We start from the raw sequence: 18,824 nt of genomic DNA, 5'->3' as shown, positions 1-18,824 counted from the left end.
CAACAAAAACTCGTTCATCGTAGATCGTAGTAATAGCTATATTAACTACTTTTATTTATGTTTATTATATAGTGTTTTTGATCAATATTACTTGCTTAATTACTCTAATCAAGCGCTTTATTAGCAGTATGTATTGTAAAGAATAGATTTTACATCTTGAAACTGATTTTGTAATAGTAATTAGTAATATTTCAAGGGATTATAAATAAAAGCCGTTATGCAAATTTATAGTTTATTGAGAAAATGTTGTTATCACGTACGATAAACAATAAATTATTAAATATAAGGATTTAAATAACAGGAGACCATCGAATCCTAGCGGACAGCATCTGCGTCACAATAATAAAAACTTATAATTTACAAACATAACGTTGCAACACTGTGACAAGCGACGGCAGAAGGTGAATAGATGGACCGTGCGCGTATTCTTGTATCTACACAAATTCTCTAACGCAAACTAAATTTATTGACTAGCAGCACCATCGACTTCCATAGTTTCCTTGTCCCCCTTGGCGTCCACTTGCATCGTCTCTATTTTATCTACATTTTCTTGCTTATTGCTATCTTTTTCAATATCTACGTTACTTTTCTCCGTTTCTTTGTTATCTTTCGCCGTTTCCTGGTTCGCCGTCTCTTTGGCGTCTTTGACATTCTTGTCTTTGCTCTTGTCGCGTTTCTTCACGACTTTCGTGACCTTTTTGGGGCTTTTCTTTTCAGCTTCCTTCTGTTCAACCGGCTTCGTTTCCGGTTCGGGAGTTTTGGTGTCCTTCGGCCGCGTGTCCGCCACTTGTGGTTGTGTTGTTTCATTTTTAACCGATTCAGCGTCAACTTTAGCTGGTTCTTGTTTATTATCGGTCGCTGTAGGTTCTGCTGAAGGCTCAGATTTATCAGCATCTAGCTTGTTTTCAGCTTCTATAGGTTTTGCAGCATCAGTATTGGCCGTTTCTGTATTTTCCGGCATTTCCTGTGCTGGCTGTTCTACTTTAGCTTCCTCTTTGACTTCTTTGTTCTCCTCTTTCATTTCTACGTCACCATTTTGTACAGATTCTTGTTCAGCCGCCTTTTCATCTGCAGCTTGCATTTCTACGTCTTGCGGCTGTGGAGTCGCGTTACCCTTTTCGGCTTTGGCTTCTAACACAGCTATACATTTTTGGATACACTTGATCGCCTCCTTCCTCGCCTGCCGAATGTTCTCTTTGCCGTCCGTTTCTATGTTGTCTAATTTAATGAGATTCCTGGTCAGCATCTCATCTAGGTATATGTACTTTTTGTCTTTTTTGGTGCCGGTAAAGTTTTCGACATCGGTCATGAGGTTTAGGACGTCGGTTTGAATACTGAGGATCATAGTGATGGGGTCGTTGGCGGCAGGTTTTGGCGGCGCCTGTGGAGGGGCTTGGGGCGGAGTCTTCGGTGGCGCGGGGTGCTGCGGCGGGGACTGCGTGGCTCTTTGGGGCGAGGGCTGCTTCGGTTGGGGCGAGGCCTGCTTCGGTTTGGGCTTGGACGGAGGTGCGGCCTGGTCGTGATACACGGGCACTTTCACGAAATGCTCCTCGGGATGCATCTGCGGTTTGGGAGATTGCGACCTTTGCGGTGACGTGCCTCGAGCGAACGCGTTCTGTGGGTACATCTTCTGTTGAGAGAACGGCTGCGGTCCCTGCCTGAAGCCTTTGTTGAACGGCGTGGCGAAGGATCTGGAGAAATTTGGCGGGTGGTGGAAGCCGTGCGGAGTGTCATCGGCGAAATACTGTTCTCTGTCTACGTGAGGTTTGGGGGGAGGTGGCACGTAGGCCTGCTTTGTCTCACCGAAATGAGTTCCATGATCGACGTTCTTATTTATCACTGGCTCGTCTCTGCCTTCCACGAAGATCGGTATGTGTCTAACGTTAGAGGATTGCTCCTGCTGGGGCGAGTGTTCCTGCGGGTGTCCGCTCATTCTGCTGTTCGCTGATCTGTTGTCGGGCGGCGCTGACATCGACCTGTGTGTTCTGTCTTCACCATCAACCAGACTGGGATCAGCTGGGCTCTTTTGGCCGAGATCGACCGTGTTTCTTAATCCGTATTGTGGTAGCTGTTGCTCTTCTTCTGTCTGTGAGGGTCCGGGGTTCTGTTCAGTCTGTGTGGCGGCGGTCTGCTGCGGGGGCGACTGCGGTTGTGGCGGTGAAGGCGGTTGTTCCTCCCGGGAACCGAACCTCCTGTTCCAATGTGAGGGGAAGTGCTCTCTGAACTCTGGCGGGATGTCGTCGAAGGGGAATCTGTCGAAGCCGCCGAAACTGTCTCCGAAATCTGCAATAATGAAACGCTTTGTTGAAACACCTGTAAAACAGGATTTGACCGTTTAATAACAGCCAAATAGTGAATCTTAAAAAATATCTGTAGCACTAGAAAAGAAACGCTACACTATTTTTTTCTTAAATAAAACATTAACAAAGAATTATGCACACTTTATCTCGATATATGTTAATGTGTTTAATGCTTTATGCTATTGCCATCTGTATGCTATGTGCAAATAAATTTTGATACGAGATGACAGGATAATTTTATAACTATTTTATATTGGTTAATTTCGCAAAAATTAGTTAATTTTTTAAAGACTAGTCACCAAACTACACACGTACCGTCAGTCGCGTCCTGGCTGGAGGGCCTGCGCTTCCTGGCCCACGTGGCGGGCCGCTGCCGGAGCCGCGCCGCAATGTCCGGGTGCCGCGCCGCTAGCTCGCTCCACGCGCCGCTGCCCTCCTCCTCGTCAAATGGGAAGCCGCGCTGCAATTGAAAAGGAACCGTTAGATATAAATAAATAAAATAAATAAATATTTTGGGACAATTTTCACACACGGCACGATCTGATCCCATACTAAGCTTTTGCTTGTGTTATGGAAACCAGATGGCTGATAAACATACATATACAGTGGTGGTCACATAATTAAAGACACTAAGAACATTTTATACTACCCAAGACACTTATCTCAACATTTTTTTTTACACTACCATTGGAACTTGTTAAATAATTTTAAAATATTCAGGTATGTGTTGTCTAATGCTAAACTAAATTTTATCTACAAAACTCGTCCGTTTGTTTGATTTTATTCGGTTCATCCTTACTACTAGCAGTTTTAACCTAGCAAAGGTCTGGCCATATAATTAAAGACATTAGACTCGCTTATAAGAAGTATAAAAAATATTATTTTAATGAGATTATTTTTACAACACAAAATACCTGACGTATTTACAAAACATTTTTACACTTTTCAATATTTGGTTGTATGTCCTTTGGCAGTAATGACGGTTTACATCTCTTGGGTATTAAAGCAACGAATTTTGTTCAAGTTGCATCACTAAATTGGTTCCATTCTTCGGAAATGCTTTGCAAAGTTAGTCGACGTTTGATGATCGCTTTGCCGCGACTTCTTTCTTTCTTGATTTCATAAGTTTTCGATCGCATTTGAATCCGGACTTTAGGGGGGGGGCAATCCAAAACAGTTACAGATTGGTTCCTTAACTAACTTCACTACTTTTGCTGTGTGCTTAGGATCATTATCGTGTTGACAAGTCCAAACAACAGGTAAATTTTCCTCTGCATAGGGCAGCATGGATTGCTCTTAAATATACTTGTACTGGAATTTATCCATGTTGCCTTCTGTCTTTTTGACAGGTCCAACACCAAGTCCAGAAAAACAGCGCCACACTTTGATATTTCCACCCCCATGTATGACAACTTTTTAGAGTATCTTGGATCCATTTCCTTATTGAGATGGCGTCTTACATATTGTTTTCTGACAGAATTAAACATATTAATCTTAGTTTCATGCCAAAACAGCACATGTTTCCATTCTCGTTCAGTCCAGTGTTCGTATTTTGTAGCAAAGTGAATTCTTGCCTTCACATTTTGTTTTTTCAAAAGTGGTACTTTCCGAGACTTACTTCAGTGCAAGTTTTCCTCACACAGTCTCCATCTAATTGTCCTTGCAGACACCCCCTTCAAGCCTGCTGCACCATACAACTCTGAACTGTATCAGTTCCGACCCTTTAAATGGATCTTTTTAACCAACAACACCATTTTTGAACCTTTCGGCCGAGTAGGTTCACTTGGTTTTGCTTTTCTGAGTACGTTTTCGGTCATGTGGAACATCTTTACATGTTTTATAGCATTCATAACCATATCCTTGAATTAGTTTAATTATCAGGGAAGTTAAAAATATTTTTTCTTGTGGACGAGTCGTAACTCTTGTTTTTAACTATAATAATTGATATTAAAACTATTAAACGTATGAATTTTAATTTTAATAGTTAAAAATACCCAAAAAAAATTATAGAGTGTCAACGATTTATGAAATTACGCGACAAAACGAAGTAAAGCACAATGCTGTTTCTTTTTATTTATAAAAAATTATAACTCATTTCTTGTTGTCTTTAATTAAGTGGCCAGCTACACGTACGTAAACAAAGTTTGTGTTACATTCCCACAGAGAGCAAGTCGAAACTACCAAGGAATATAACTATTTTTTGTCCCTCATTTTAAAGAACATATTGTCTTGTATGGTTTAATAAAAATAATACTAGATTAAATACCTTTTTCAGATAATTGTACTTCCTAATGTAAATATTTTATGGTCAACTAGGGGGTGTCTTTAATTATGTGACCACCACTGTATAATTTTAAATAAATACTTATATAGATAACTAGATTTCCGCCCGCGGCTTCGCCCGCGTTTGCAAAGGAAAACCCGCATAGTTCCCGTTCCCATGGGATTTCCGGGATAAAAACTATCCTATGTGTTAATCCAAGTTACCCTCTATATGTGTGCTAAATTTCATTGTAATCGGTTCAGTAGTTTTTACGTGAAAGAGTAACAAACATCCATACATCCATACATCCTTACAAACTTTCGCCTTTATAATATGTATTAGATTAACACCCTGACACAGAGCAAACATTTATGTTCATCACAAAAATATTTGCCCCGGGTGGGGATCGAACCCATGACCTCTGGCTTGGAAAGCAGGGTCACTACCAACCAAGCCAACCGGCCATTCATATGTGTGAAACTTAATTATTATGATATCGGTTCGTAATAATTTTGAGAATAATTTGCTTGTGAATGTATTCATAATTCATATACTTTGGCTGATATGATAGAAGTAAAACGTTTGAATGATTATCATTTCAGTTCACAATCAGCCATTTATAATTGGTGCTTGAAAAATAGTACGTTTTAGATATTAGAAGGCCAGTTTTCTAGCTGTATTCATATCATATGATCAATTGTATATAGGTATAGCAACTGTATAAAGCTCATAACCATTCTTAATGATACATGTTTTTTTTTTCATACAATATCTGCTTATCTATATTAATATAATTTATCTCTTTGATAAAATGCCAAATAGTATCAGTCCGACCTCATAAACGAATTTCAGTAACACATATTCCGCGGAAATCAAGCAGAAATACTTATTCGATAAATGACAACCTTTATTTATTAAGAATGTATCAATTACATGCAACATTGTAAGCAAAATCTACATGACAAAACAGTTGCCCAATCAAACTTGTACCAACAAAAATAAATTAAAAACATCAACCAAATATGATATTTTGTCGCAATTAACCATTTCACAAAAGTAAACGTTCGGGAAGTATAAATCACCAATATTACGTTGATACGTTCAAATTATACGTTCGGTGCAAAATAATTATACGCCATTATGACTTTTATTGTCCACTTATAAGGTCTAAAATTATGGAAATAAAGTTGAATTGAAGCAATGAACTTGTAATCGTGAAGAGTTACCCAAATAGGGCGAACGAGGCCGAGGGGCGGCCTTAGTCAGAGCTTTCGTATCTCGTTGAATAAAGATGTAGGAGAATATTAATTGTGACATACCTAACTTGGGTGACGATCATCGAGAGACATTGTAAAGGAGGCATCGAATTTAATTATAGCTATAACTTAATTGCATAAACCGCTTTCAGTTCTAGCGAATGAGTGTATAGAATTTAGAAAGAAACATTACTAAGAAAAAAATGGAATTTTATTAAACTATGTATTTCTGTGTGCAAACCTTTCGAGCGACTTAGTTCAGACTACGTTTCTAAAATTACTTCAAAAGGTAAAAAATTTAGTGCTTTCTATTTAAATGGTATATGGAAACTGATCAATATCAAGAACAGAATATATTAAAGCTTCCGGATCTACATATAAAAAAATGCGAAACTGTTAACTTTCTTAAATTCCATCTCATAAAATCAATGATGTCACATGACACCACATAAGTTACATAACACAAAAAAATCATCACTAAAAACTTGCACAATGCACATACAAAAACATTAATTACGATGCAGAATAAAAAAGAATTCTCTAGAACACGATTCAAACAAAAAAACAATACATAATATATTCTGAGAAATTCTCACTTATTAACAAAACACCGTGGGCGGTATTAGCAATACAAATGCAAATATATAATAATAATGTGTCAATTAACAATTCACGACTTCTGTTTAATTGATCGTGTAATACGCGTCACCAACACTACTTATAACTATAACAAGTTACTACTGGAACTCGACTTATCGATCATGATAAATTAACGTTAAGCGATTTGCATAATGATACATTTTATATACGTCAATATTATTAAATGCGCAGTTAATTCGAAATAAAAAATCTCAAAATTTCTCGGTTGCTTGTCGATCTGTCATCATCATGAGTAAACACTGATTTATACACCAAACTTAAAGGCACTAATGATATTTTTATTATGTTGTCTTGATTTCTCAAGTAGTAGTAGTAGTAGACAAATGGTATGCTTAAAAGTTAAAACTCAAGCACCAAACTTATAAAAAAACATCTGATTATAAATTAAATTAAAAGTTTTGAAACGTAATAATTATCTACCCACGAACCATTAATAAATTATGTCAACAAAACTAGAAAACTAACTATGAGGAAACTACGAGATTTCAAAAGATAAGGATCTGTTGAACACTTATCGATGTTCAACAGTATCATTTATCGAGTTACTTTGCACTATTGACGATAACACTTAGCTGTTAACAATTAGCATTATTGACGATATTACGTGATATGCTTTTTACGATATACTATTAATCAGTTCATAAATATCTAATAACTATTGTATTCTAATTTTTATATATTCCATTTAAATAATATTTTGTCAACCAAACGATACTTGGCCTTTTAATTATCTACAAAAAAGGCTCAACAATACAACCTCCATCGCACATCGTTATTTGACAACACAAAGATCCACCGAGAACTCATCACTCCGCGTCCAAAAATAAATGCCCATATAGAAGCACAAACAATACCTTCCACGACATTGCTCGAACGTTCAAGTTTTTGCTGTGCCGTTGATTCACGAGTATTATTTAATCTGTTGCCGATTGTGGCCGGTGACATCACCCCGTGTGGGACACCGCGTGACGCGGCGAGACATCGCAAACAATAATAGAAACCGCACGTGTTACGTCTCGTGATATGGGCATTGGAATGTTTTAATTGTCAATAATGTCGAAAATCACCACCCTTGACCTATAGGGGGAGTAAAACTGGGTGAGAGGCTTACGTGCGTGCTTTAAAACCGTCCAAGTAACGACTCTGAGAATCTAGCACACAATTTGTATATACCACGACCACGTACCACTACGCCACATACTAAAGTCTTAGATCCGTAGAGCTAAGCAAAAGTTGACTTAGGATTTAATTACGAGATTTATAATAAGCTCCTTAGCTAATGCAAAATATATTCCTATACCGTTAAACAGCCATGAAACAGCATTACGCCTTGATCAAAAAAGGTAAATCTTCAATAATATCCTTACTTAGAACTTGTAAATCCGATGTATCATGTAAACGACACACACCGTACGTATATTATTATCCAACCTGAGTAACAGCTAATTAGTATACAGGCCGAATATTCGCCAAACACATGTGAACAGAGTCAATGACCGAACCCAGTAAATCATCTCCGACGGACTTCGATACGATGTAATGAAGAAACGGCCAAAGAAAATAAAAATATACCAAAAAACCTCGAAAGACTGACGGTTGAGCGAGTGAATCATGTAATGCAAAAAACGGGTAATGGAACAAAAACACATTACCTCAATCAGAACACAATACATCATAAACAATGTCACAAGGACCATAATGCATCTAAGGAAACTAGAAATATCGCTGGCGGATATGAAATAATTCATCTATCATCGGACCATTTATCTTAATCAACACGAGTAATGATCTGAATATATCATTACTGTGCATATCCGGTGGGTGGGAATCAACTAATGGTCAGATGGTTTCGTCACCTATGTTATTAGAGCAGGATTTTATATGCAACGCAACAACCAAGATGTTGACTGATCAAACGAGGATAAAAACAAAATAAATAACAACCAAGCAGCTTTTGATTTCGATTATTAATGCATTTGTCGCACTAATATGTCTATTAAATAATCGTGATCGAGCAAATTAAAAGAAATTATGATTTGGACGGTAAATAAATAATTAATTCCTGGATAAATTTAAGTTACAGTACAAACACACAGCCTTCATCTACGCGGAATAAATGCTGTAGGTGAACTCTCGAAATCTTATCCAGACTTTGGACGTAATAAACAGTTAATTTATTGAAATCTGCCTCACATATCCGGTGATTTAGATTAACAAATGGCCAGATTTCTCGTCTCCATATTAGCGCTTATCAAGTAGGCGGCATGTGACGCATGTGCACTGCTAAAACCGTTTATGTATCGCCGATATTTTTCCTTACAAGCGGAATGACATCATCGAGATAACTAAAAACGATAATGTTTTGGAAATCGACAAACTTGTTTCTTTTCGTGTTATGACATTATGAGTGTAATTTTTTAGATAAAGATCATCAGAATGCAAACACCACGTCGTGTCTCGATGAATACTTAATTTGTTATTTTATCAACATTCCAATCTTTGTTGGTACGTTTAATGAGACAAAAATGCTTACTGCTTTCGCTAAGAGAAATAATGTTTTAATGAAGAGCTATGTTTTTTATCGCTTTTCAAGTACGACAGGCGTTCATTGTTAATCCATTCAGCTGTCGATGGTTTGATGGCTTTATACGATACTTATATGCTAATTTATAAGCTATTGTCGATACTTCAGAAGACGAAGTAAAGACCACAATTTTCAAGACCACAAATCACAATCGACATAATCACAAAAAAGAAAATGCCAAGATGAACCCGTCTGGAGAATATAAACTGAAATCTCAATTCTAATGTTAACACTGGCGCCTCTTTAATGTAAACATACGATGCAATAAAACTCTCTAGTCTACAAGCCCATAAAAGTGCAGTCAATAGAAAACTTATTCGCATATAAGAACTTAAGATGTAAGAGAAATTTGCTTTTAACATTAATGAAATCGAATATTTCTCTTATTTTCTGCTATGTAAATCGTATCATCTTGAAAGTGTGTACTTCTATAATAAACCTTTGTTCTCGACGAATTAGCTGAGTTCACTTTACAAACAAACAATGTAAATGAAGGCAAAATAACGAAGACATTCATTCTGACCCAAAGGTCAGGAAAGGCCAATTGTTCCAAGCATTCCGACGTGTTCAAACCTTTACAACTATTGGGTACCAAAAGCACATTCCTGCCTAGTGATTTAACATCGCCAAAACGAAGATCATAACCGCTATCTAATCGGGCTATTAAAACTGATGTAACCAGTCTGTTCCGTAATATTAAACTCGTGCTGGCAATAATTGTGCCGTATTTAGAACATCCAGTGATAAATAACGCAGACGCGGAATTATAAGCCGAATTATCTTGCAGAGAGCCTGTGGGTTATGTCTCTGAATCCCGGGTTATCGGGCATTTCATTTTAGTATAGGATGTGCTTATTTTAGCTTGGTTCAAAGATCTATTATGGATGTAAATAGTATCTGTTTTGCACCATTTCTGACGTTCACGAAAATTGACGAAATTTATCATACGGGGTTCATTGCTCTTAAGAATACATATTTCCTTCGGTAAGGATATCCAGTCTTTTGTTATTTTAAGTTTAACAGAATGTTCGCGAAAAAGTTAACTTTCTAGCATTTCTAGGAGAATAGAGAAAGTATGCAAGCTTTTTTGCCGTGAGGAATAATCGATAAGGTTTGCCTAGACGTGCAAATATGTCCTTGTGTGTTCATGTGGTAATAGTTTTCTAAGGAAGCGAAATCGATTAACCTATTTTCCTTGTATTTTTAATTAAAACTTCTCTATTTGCTCAAACATGCTATATCAGATTTAAGTTTTTTTTTGTTCATATTCACAAACAATACACTCTTTTTAATTATCGACATCTATGGAATATAATGTATGTTTACGTTTCACATACAATATTTGTATTGAGATTTAGTAGATTCGTATTGTGCTTGAACAAAGAAAGATAATCCTCTGCTAAATTCATAATTCATTTCATAAAGTTAAAACAAAAAATTCCTCAACAGAACATTAAAATTCACTCATCGGCTTAACGTCTACATAATCGAATTTCATTTCCGCATTCATTTACTGCTAAATTTATTTCGCAAGTACCTACATAAATGCCAACAGAAATTGACTATGTTTTTTTCGTTTTCACATCAATATATTCGACATTGCATTACCAATTTATCGATTTGACTTCCGTGAGTCCTTCGTGTGCTTTCTATATTTTATCTATGGCCTCTGCAAAGGCCACGTTAGTGAAATACAGTTGTGGCACATCTATAAATGGTGTTTCGATAACAGCTGCGCGTGCGACGGTGACTCAGTACGGGGCGTCGGTAAATAAACAGAAGCTTGAGTGTGAGGGATTGAAACAGTGAGATTTTAATGTCATAGTTAAATGCAAAGCTTTTTCTTTTTTTGCCCTATTTAGAGTTCTCAAAAATCTTTCAATTTAGGTTAATAATATAAAGTACATTTTCAATTTCAATGCCAGGTCGTGTATTTTGAATTTAGTCAATCATGACACACAAATTTTGGCAAAACACCAATTTTAGAAGTGGGGAATATTAAAAATGTAAACAACCAAAAGCAAATGTATGAATGACGAGAGCGCAATATTCGTCGACAGGTGGACGGGGTGATTTTGGCTAAATTGGTAATCTTATTATATTTAGAAACCTTACTCACTTTTTAAATATAAAAAGTGCAGCAGAGAAACATACTGCCTTCAAAACAGAATTGGTTGTTTTTAATCTTAATCAGACGCGAGTTTTAATGTCAATTTGATATTCTTGTTATAAATTAGTGTAGCGATAAGTAAATCGCAATACAGATAAATAATTTGGAAAATCCAAAAGTGCACGCCTCATAATTTTTTTTTAATAAATATTTATTAATTATTATTTTTGTTTATTTAATAACAATTAAACCACATCGAATCAGACCCTGAAAAATGAAAGGGTTCTATTCCTGAGCATACTCAAGCGTAAGAGAAAAAAAAAGACTCGATTAGTAAAGTATTTCGGTCGCTATCGTGTTAACAAGAAAAAGGATCCGCACATACAGACACACGGACGTCCAAGACAAAACTTTTTTAAACTGCTTTTTAACTAGTTTAAATAACAAAAATGACATCAAAAATATCATGAACGTTAAAAATAGTGTTTTTTCTTAATATGTGTGTGTATGTATTATCTTACAAGTGCAATGTATGATACATAAAGACATTTTAAGTTTGAAAAATCAGATGTTTTGCGCGAAGTGACAGTAGTACCCACCTCAACGCTTCGCTTATGAGGCGTGCAATAGAGATTATATCTATTTGCCGTAATCTACTGTTATTGCTTCAGATGAAGTCATCAGATGAGAAAGTAACCGAACACAGGTCAATAACTTAACAACTATAATATAGGATGACTTCAACAAAAAAAATATAAACTGTAAATCTTAAACAAAATAATGGAAATTAATGAATTGATAAATGGATTTTAATCGACATGAAATATTTGTACATCTTGATCCTTCGAAGCTTAAGTAAAGAGTGGGTGTTGCAGGCTTTTTAAATGCCAATGACTTTAACTTAAAAATTAATTTTGGCAACTTCAAAACCTGTTTCAATTTAACAGTTAACACCTTCAATTTATTTTACAATCCCTAATTAAACAATCTGCGAGAAATACGTAAATTCGCCACCAATAGATATTCATGCAAATACATGATTAATTAAAAATCAATTTGCATAAAATTTCCAAATATAGAACCTACCTCATTCGCGCTCCCATGATACTCCGGCGGTTTATCAACAACAACTGGAGATTCCATATTTAAACAATAAACACAACTGTTACACAAATAATCACTTCACTGCGATGTATATGGGAATGAAATGTCACGCACGTATCTCTCATGTGTCTCGACAACAACTGAGCGTGGCGGCGTCCCCCGAACACTTTTATATAAACGCGATGGTTTCTAGAACCGTCTCGCTGCTTCGAGAGGTGCGTGGTTGTAGAGACTACGGCGAGCAATCGATTCACCGCGCCTGCCCGTCGTACATCGCTGCGGTGTGAGGGGAGCAGATTTTGAATGTACACGGACGCAGCAATGTATTACAAATGTGCAACAGTTTTGTTTTTTATTGACGCGTGCAATGTAGTTTAGGAGCTAGTAAACATTTTCCCCATTGCATAAAATTAATATGACATGAGAAAGATCGCGATTTGAATTCCATAGTAAACAACAATAGTTATTCTAGTGCTTCCACGAATTTAGAAAGTAAGCAAAAAAAAGATTGTGACAATATAATGAGACAAAAAAATGTTATTGCTTCTATCTCTATTGAAAATATTTCGGATATCTGAAAAGAAAAACTCAGCAGAAAAACAAAAATATTAATATTGCATAAATGGTCATATAATAATATCTCTTTTTATACGTTCCGTGTTTTTTCTGGACCTTTTTTATTATTAATTATAAATAGATAATTATCATAATAATGACGTTTGTTAATCTAAGATGATAACACATTTTGTATTTTATCGACTTCCTCAGCAATAGCAACACACAACCTTGTTTAATCACTAACACGATATCCCACGCACACAACCTCACGGTCGCTTCCCGAACTTTGAATGAATCAAATCACCTTTGCCAATCGTTTGTTATTCATTAGGCAACAATCACGCTTCATTTGTGCAACATTTTATATTATTACTACATTTTATTTTTAAAAACAAAATAATCGCAAGTATTCCATTCAGCAGCTCTCACGCCTGCGCAGCGAACCGTCGAATATTCGAGCAAATCTTCTATAATCGGATTTCTGCTAACAAAAGCACGTAAACCGGCGTTATTATATGGTCCTTTTATAAATGCGCTTTATCATAATGCTATTTCGTAACGTTAGTCACGTGTAAATTATGTAAGGGTAGAAATAATGGCCGAAATACGAACTAGTACTGAAAATTAAATTTAATCGAACAAATATTGTTAATGGTAAATATTTTCATCAGTGTGAATATACGACGATGTAAACACGGGATTTTTGAGATTTGTGTAAAGTTATTTTACGGTAGAATTACTTGGATAAAAGCCATTCATTGTATTTATGAAAAGAGGAAAATAATGTAGAAGAATCAAAACCCAAGCACAAATTCCCTTAGAATCAAAAAGCAGAAGAATTAACGATTCATTGTACCAAATAAAGAGATTAATCAACCAAAACATCGCCTGCAATTATCCACATTTGTATCCCAAAACAAAAAGACTGGGTATTCAATATTTATTACGAAGATCCAAATAAGACGGAATCCAACTGAGTCGTCTCTGACAAGCATTATACGAATTTCATTGTAGTGTTTTCAACATGGTCCAGGAAGTGGAATAACTTACATACGAGGCATGCTGTAACGGAATAGTGTTTTTGTCGCATATATTATCAACATTGTAAAAGGCTTGATGTATATATTGCCGATAATGACCTCTGAAGGTCCCCGTCCATCTTCGAAAGGATTAAGCTTCTCCGTAAATAACAGATTATAGTGAAAATGGATGCATTAAACATTATGTCCAATGGGTGTCGATGAAATTTATTTATCAGTTTACAATTGAATCCCAGAATAAATTGAATTGAATACTAAATTAATAATTGTAGAAAAATTAGCAAAGGTTTACTCTGAACCCAATCATTTTGTTTCCAAAAAGTTTTCAATTTTTCTGGAATATCTACTTCAATATTCTGAACCGCTTTTTAATTACCTTCGAATCTCTTATATATAAAAATGAATCGCAAAATGTGTTGGTAAGCGCATAACTCGAGAACGGCTGAACCGATTTCGATAATTCTTTTTTTATTATATGCCTTGAAGTACGAGGATGGTTTTTATGTAGAGAAAACGTAAATATGTACCACGGGCGAAGCCGGGGCGGACCGCTAGTTTATTATAAATTCAATTTTCAATCAGCCAATTTTCAATTTCAATTTTTACTAGCTCAATGAATAATTATAGTAGGGGAGCCCAGGATGCTAAATGTGGATTTACTCGAGCGTCACGGGAACCTATTAGAATTGGTAGATTAGACCATAGCGAGAAAAAAAGGTCCTATAATGTTTTCACTTTTAGCGGTGGGGAAGGGTTTTTTGATTTTTTTTTAATTTAAAAAAGAAAAAAATTGGCTTGGAAATACTCAAGCGCGTTAGATATTGATATTTTGCATGCTCCAGGACGTCACTGAAAAAAAGTATACGTTAATCTGACGATTTAAGTGGCGATTTAATCGCTATGAAGAAAGGGTAAAAAATTAAAGTAATATTATTCGAGCGCGTCAGATTAATATATGGGGGGGTTAATTACAATATAAGAAGTCCCCATTTCGCTAATCTGACGATTCGAGCTCAACCTTAGGGAATTATGGATTATTCAAATTTTCCAGCGGGGCCCCTGAGCGCACCCACCAACCATAACTGCTCATATTGACTAGAGGTACCTACTAATGAATAGCTAAGGTACCGTCCCTTATAGTAATCTGACGCGCTCGAGTAAATCCCAAAATCCCCTCTTGGGCTCCCCTACTATTACTAGCTGATCCAAAAGTTCTTCATTAATTTGCGAAAATTATTAAACACACCAATTTTCAAATAAATGAATTGACTGAAAATTTCCCAATTTTTTTCCCTTCGATAGCAGGACAGTGGAATAATTCCACTCTCGTGCAGTCTGCAGACACAGCATTCATTCTTCAAAAAGACGACAAATTTGTCACATATTCATATTCTCCGTAATCAGCAGTCCACATGTTCATTCTAACAAAGGGCTATGATAACCCTACAGGTGCACATATACGATCATTTGGCAGCCACCAGCGCTGTGAGGCCGTTGACCCGCGCTACCTTTCGATCGTTCCCGAAATAATCCTATGAACTTAATTGTTTTATTCTCAGTGGATGCTTCATTCCTGCTTCTGGTTTCAGATGATGTCATTGTTCGATAACTGAAGTAAATTTTATAGAAAATAAATATTGAAGACCCAGAATAGGGTCTGGATGATTTTATGTATTCTTGACTTGCGTCAAACATGGTTTGATATTGATAGCATATGATGATATGTTTCGCCATAGCAAACACAATTCACACATTCGAAAATACGCATAAAAATAAATAACCATACGATAAGGTCATAATTTTCAGTGTCACAGAACAGTGTACATTTTTGTTGCAAATTATATTTGGGACATTTCTCGGGCATGACGATGAAGATCAAAATAGTTGGATAGCGGTCCACGTCTTTATTGTGCAGTCAGCAGTGCAAACATATGTGCATGTTGTAATTAATCAGGTTTAACGCATAATTGTGCTGGACACGTGTGTCTTGTAAGAGATAGAATGCATGCATGCTTGCACAAACGTAAGCGCCGCTTGTTATTATTGCGTGTTCTAGTTATTATATTATTTTGCACTCATATTAAAACAGAGCATTTATTAAATATGTCGGAGAATCTATCAACAATGCGGAATCGCTTGTACTAAGAATTATGTAAATAACCTAATAAGTTTCTTATTAAACGTACGTTTGAATAAATGTTTCCTTCTTTAATTTTTTTTTAAATATAGTCGACTATTAGTTTAATTCACAAAATCCCTGCATTCATTTTCAAATTTTCCTTGCAATACGCAAACAAAATATCATTAAATCAACAAAAACATTCGAAATATCATCGACTCAACAAAAACATTCGCAAAATCTACGCCGTCCTCTAAAGTGTAAATATTTCAGGGCTGATCGTCGGCTATAAACACTCTAACTGGGCCGAGCACGTAGGAGGACCCGACTGGAGACCCACATACCGACTTTCTGTTACATTTGTTACACAATGTTAACGATATTGTAACACCCTGTGTTTATAGTGCTTGAAAACAATTATCAAAAATTATTTAGAAAATATTATCCTCATCCTTTTTATTTCTTAATTAAAACAGGAACCGAAACAGAATAAACCGGACCGTGTAGGACACTAATTTATCTACACTGTAGTATTCATTGATAACGTTAATTTTGTAAACCCTAATTTCAAAATATGTACATTAATAAATAAAATTATTAATTTAAATATTCATGACAATATTTCCCGAGCGTCAAACTAATTCCCAACAGAATAAAATCCAATTTCAGCCAACATTCCTAAACCAAGTGCGCATATTGCCAAACCCACAACGACTGTCAAACCGAATCACCACGACAAAAAGAACCTCGCATCGGCAATTGTCTATCGATATGCAATGTTGGTACCGCTGCCAACAGAACAAAACAAAAGGGATACTCACGTTTCGCTTCATCTCAAACTGTCATTATATTTGGAGCAAATCGACCACTCTCCCTCCAGAGCAGCGCGGACTCTGGTCAGAGCGCGCGGCGGGAGGGCGCCGCGGCCAGGAATAGATCTTTTGGAATAATCCACGTCAGCGGTGACGAAGATCAAGATCGCCGTCGTCACTGTGTGGGTTATGTACGATATGCCAAATATAATGCAAATTCACACACACTTATTAGCATTTGGACCGGTATAGTTGAGAAGAACTGAGACGAGAAGAACTGGCATGACAATTGATGGCATTTCATATGCTGATCGGATAGTAATTAAACCAAAGGTAACAGGCGATGGATAGTTGTAACATAGGTACAGCAAGGATCAGTTACCTGAATTGATAGTCAAGATTCCTGAAATGTATAGTCTAGTGGTCAAGGATAGCAAAAAATGCGAGTAAATAGAGTAATCACTGAACCAAAAACCTCACATTGAAGAAATGTAACATCAACAATAAACTAGAAACAAGAAGAGACCTTGCACAAATAGGAAGTTACAAAATGAAACAATTAAAAACCGAACTTGAATTTTAATTGTTACAAAAACACATCGCACACCGCGACGCAATGTTAATTGTAAACTGTGCTAAATGAGCTGTCTGAAAAATAAATGGAACCGTACAGATAATGTGCATTTAAAAATAAATTAGTAAAATGATTTTTATATTACAAAACGTGAAACACTCACAATTTGTTCAAGAACATACACTTTGCATCAAGTGGGTTGACTTCAGATGTTTTGCAACTATTAAAAATGAGTTTTTAAATGCGAGTAATATGCGAAATGTTGATATGATTTTGCAAAACTATTTCATGAACTTATCGATAAGTGTTGATAAAGGGCTTATTGATGAGTACTAAGAAATAAAAATAAAGAAGTGACGCACGTACCAGAATGATTATACACCTATAAACACGGAGTTTCAAGAAACGGTTTCATTGATGTCCCTTCTATATTAAAAACAGTTCATTAACTATGTTTATTATCTACTTTTTCCCCTCATAAACCAACCTAAACAATGTATTCTTTAATTACAAATTAATAAACAAATAGACATATTCATACAACATACAATTAACAAGGAAAAATAAACCTTAATCACTTGAAAATAGGTACCATCTTCTGAAGCATGAACCATCTATATCTTCAAATGAATACCTATAGTAATACATCCTTTGTCTTACCATTTCAAATCGCTTGAAAATGTCAAGGTCACAATATTAACATTTCCACAATAGAGCTGGCACTTTTATTAGTGGGCACATATAAATCAATCATTTTTACGCGAAAATAGCAAATGTGGAGACATTTATGAAGGCTCGGCTAGATTTATGCGAGTGTTGCATGCATATAGACAAATATATGTCTCGACATATATTTGGTGCTTTCATTCTACAATAATTAGTATGGGGAATATATTTTCTCTGAAGGAAACACTATGCTTGTTTGAAATAAAACATAATATTGTGCCTGTACGAACACCAAGAATTTATAAAAACAATCACACAGGCATAAAAACTAGCATTGATGAAAACCACTTAATAGGTCACAAATCACTGTGCATAATGAGACAACAAAAAGTAATTGATTAGATATATTGCTAGTATGTTATGCTATAGCATGCTTACAAATATTAATACTAAAACGGCAAGTTAAACTGATATTCATAACAAATTGGAATCCATTCAAAGATGCCATCAAATAATTGAGAAATAATTACAATAATATGCATTACAATGCAGGGTCCTTGGAAGATTTTATTAAATCTCAAGAGCGCCCACGCTAATCACTGACTGCCGCCACCTGCCCCTTAAATGCAAGCACGATAGGGTTGTCAACAACAAGTTATTTTATTTTTAAGTGTCGATACAGTCATTTAATAAATCAAATCAAAATCAAACTAAGGCCGTTTTTCTTGGTACGTTCCATTTATCGCATCTGTAGGTATTAAATTTACGTCTTCTTACA

At 35.8% G+C, this 18,824-nt stretch overlaps 1 protein-coding gene across 2 annotated transcripts; it reads right to left on the bottom strand.

Annotated features, from left to right (window-relative positions):
- Positions 1-215: 215 nt before the first annotated feature.
- Positions 216-16,842, bottom strand: LOC149906785 (BAG domain-containing protein Samui-like). Of its 2 annotated transcripts, none has more exons than XM_090104954.1 (3): positions 16,816-16,842; positions 2,616-2,760; positions 216-2,283 (listed from the first exon to the last, which is right to left on the bottom strand). In XM_090104954.1, exons 1-3 carry the CDS (start codon positions 16,825-16,827, stop codon positions 464-466), a joined length of 1,977 nt encoding a protein of 658 aa, XP_089961080.1. In that variant the 5' UTR covers positions 16,828-16,842; the 3' UTR covers positions 216-463. The 2 variants fall into 2 exon arrangements, with proteins under 2 accessions (XP_089961080.1, XP_089961079.1); XM_090104953.1 differs by lacking the exon at positions 16,816-16,842 and adding an exon at positions 12,260-12,431.
- Between the last annotated feature and the right edge of the window lie 1,982 nt (positions 16,843-18,824).

This window comes from Colias eurytheme, chromosome 8, assembly GCF_061535395.1.
Source record: "Colias eurytheme isolate Ceu_HAF_F1 chromosome 8, ilColEury1 Martin Lab GWU primary, whole genome shotgun sequence".
NCBI classification, from domain to species: Eukaryota; Metazoa; Arthropoda; class Insecta; order Lepidoptera; family Pieridae; genus Colias; species Colias eurytheme.
Note: the sequence above shows the minus strand (reverse complement) of the source record. Positions and strands in the feature narration are given on the sequence as shown.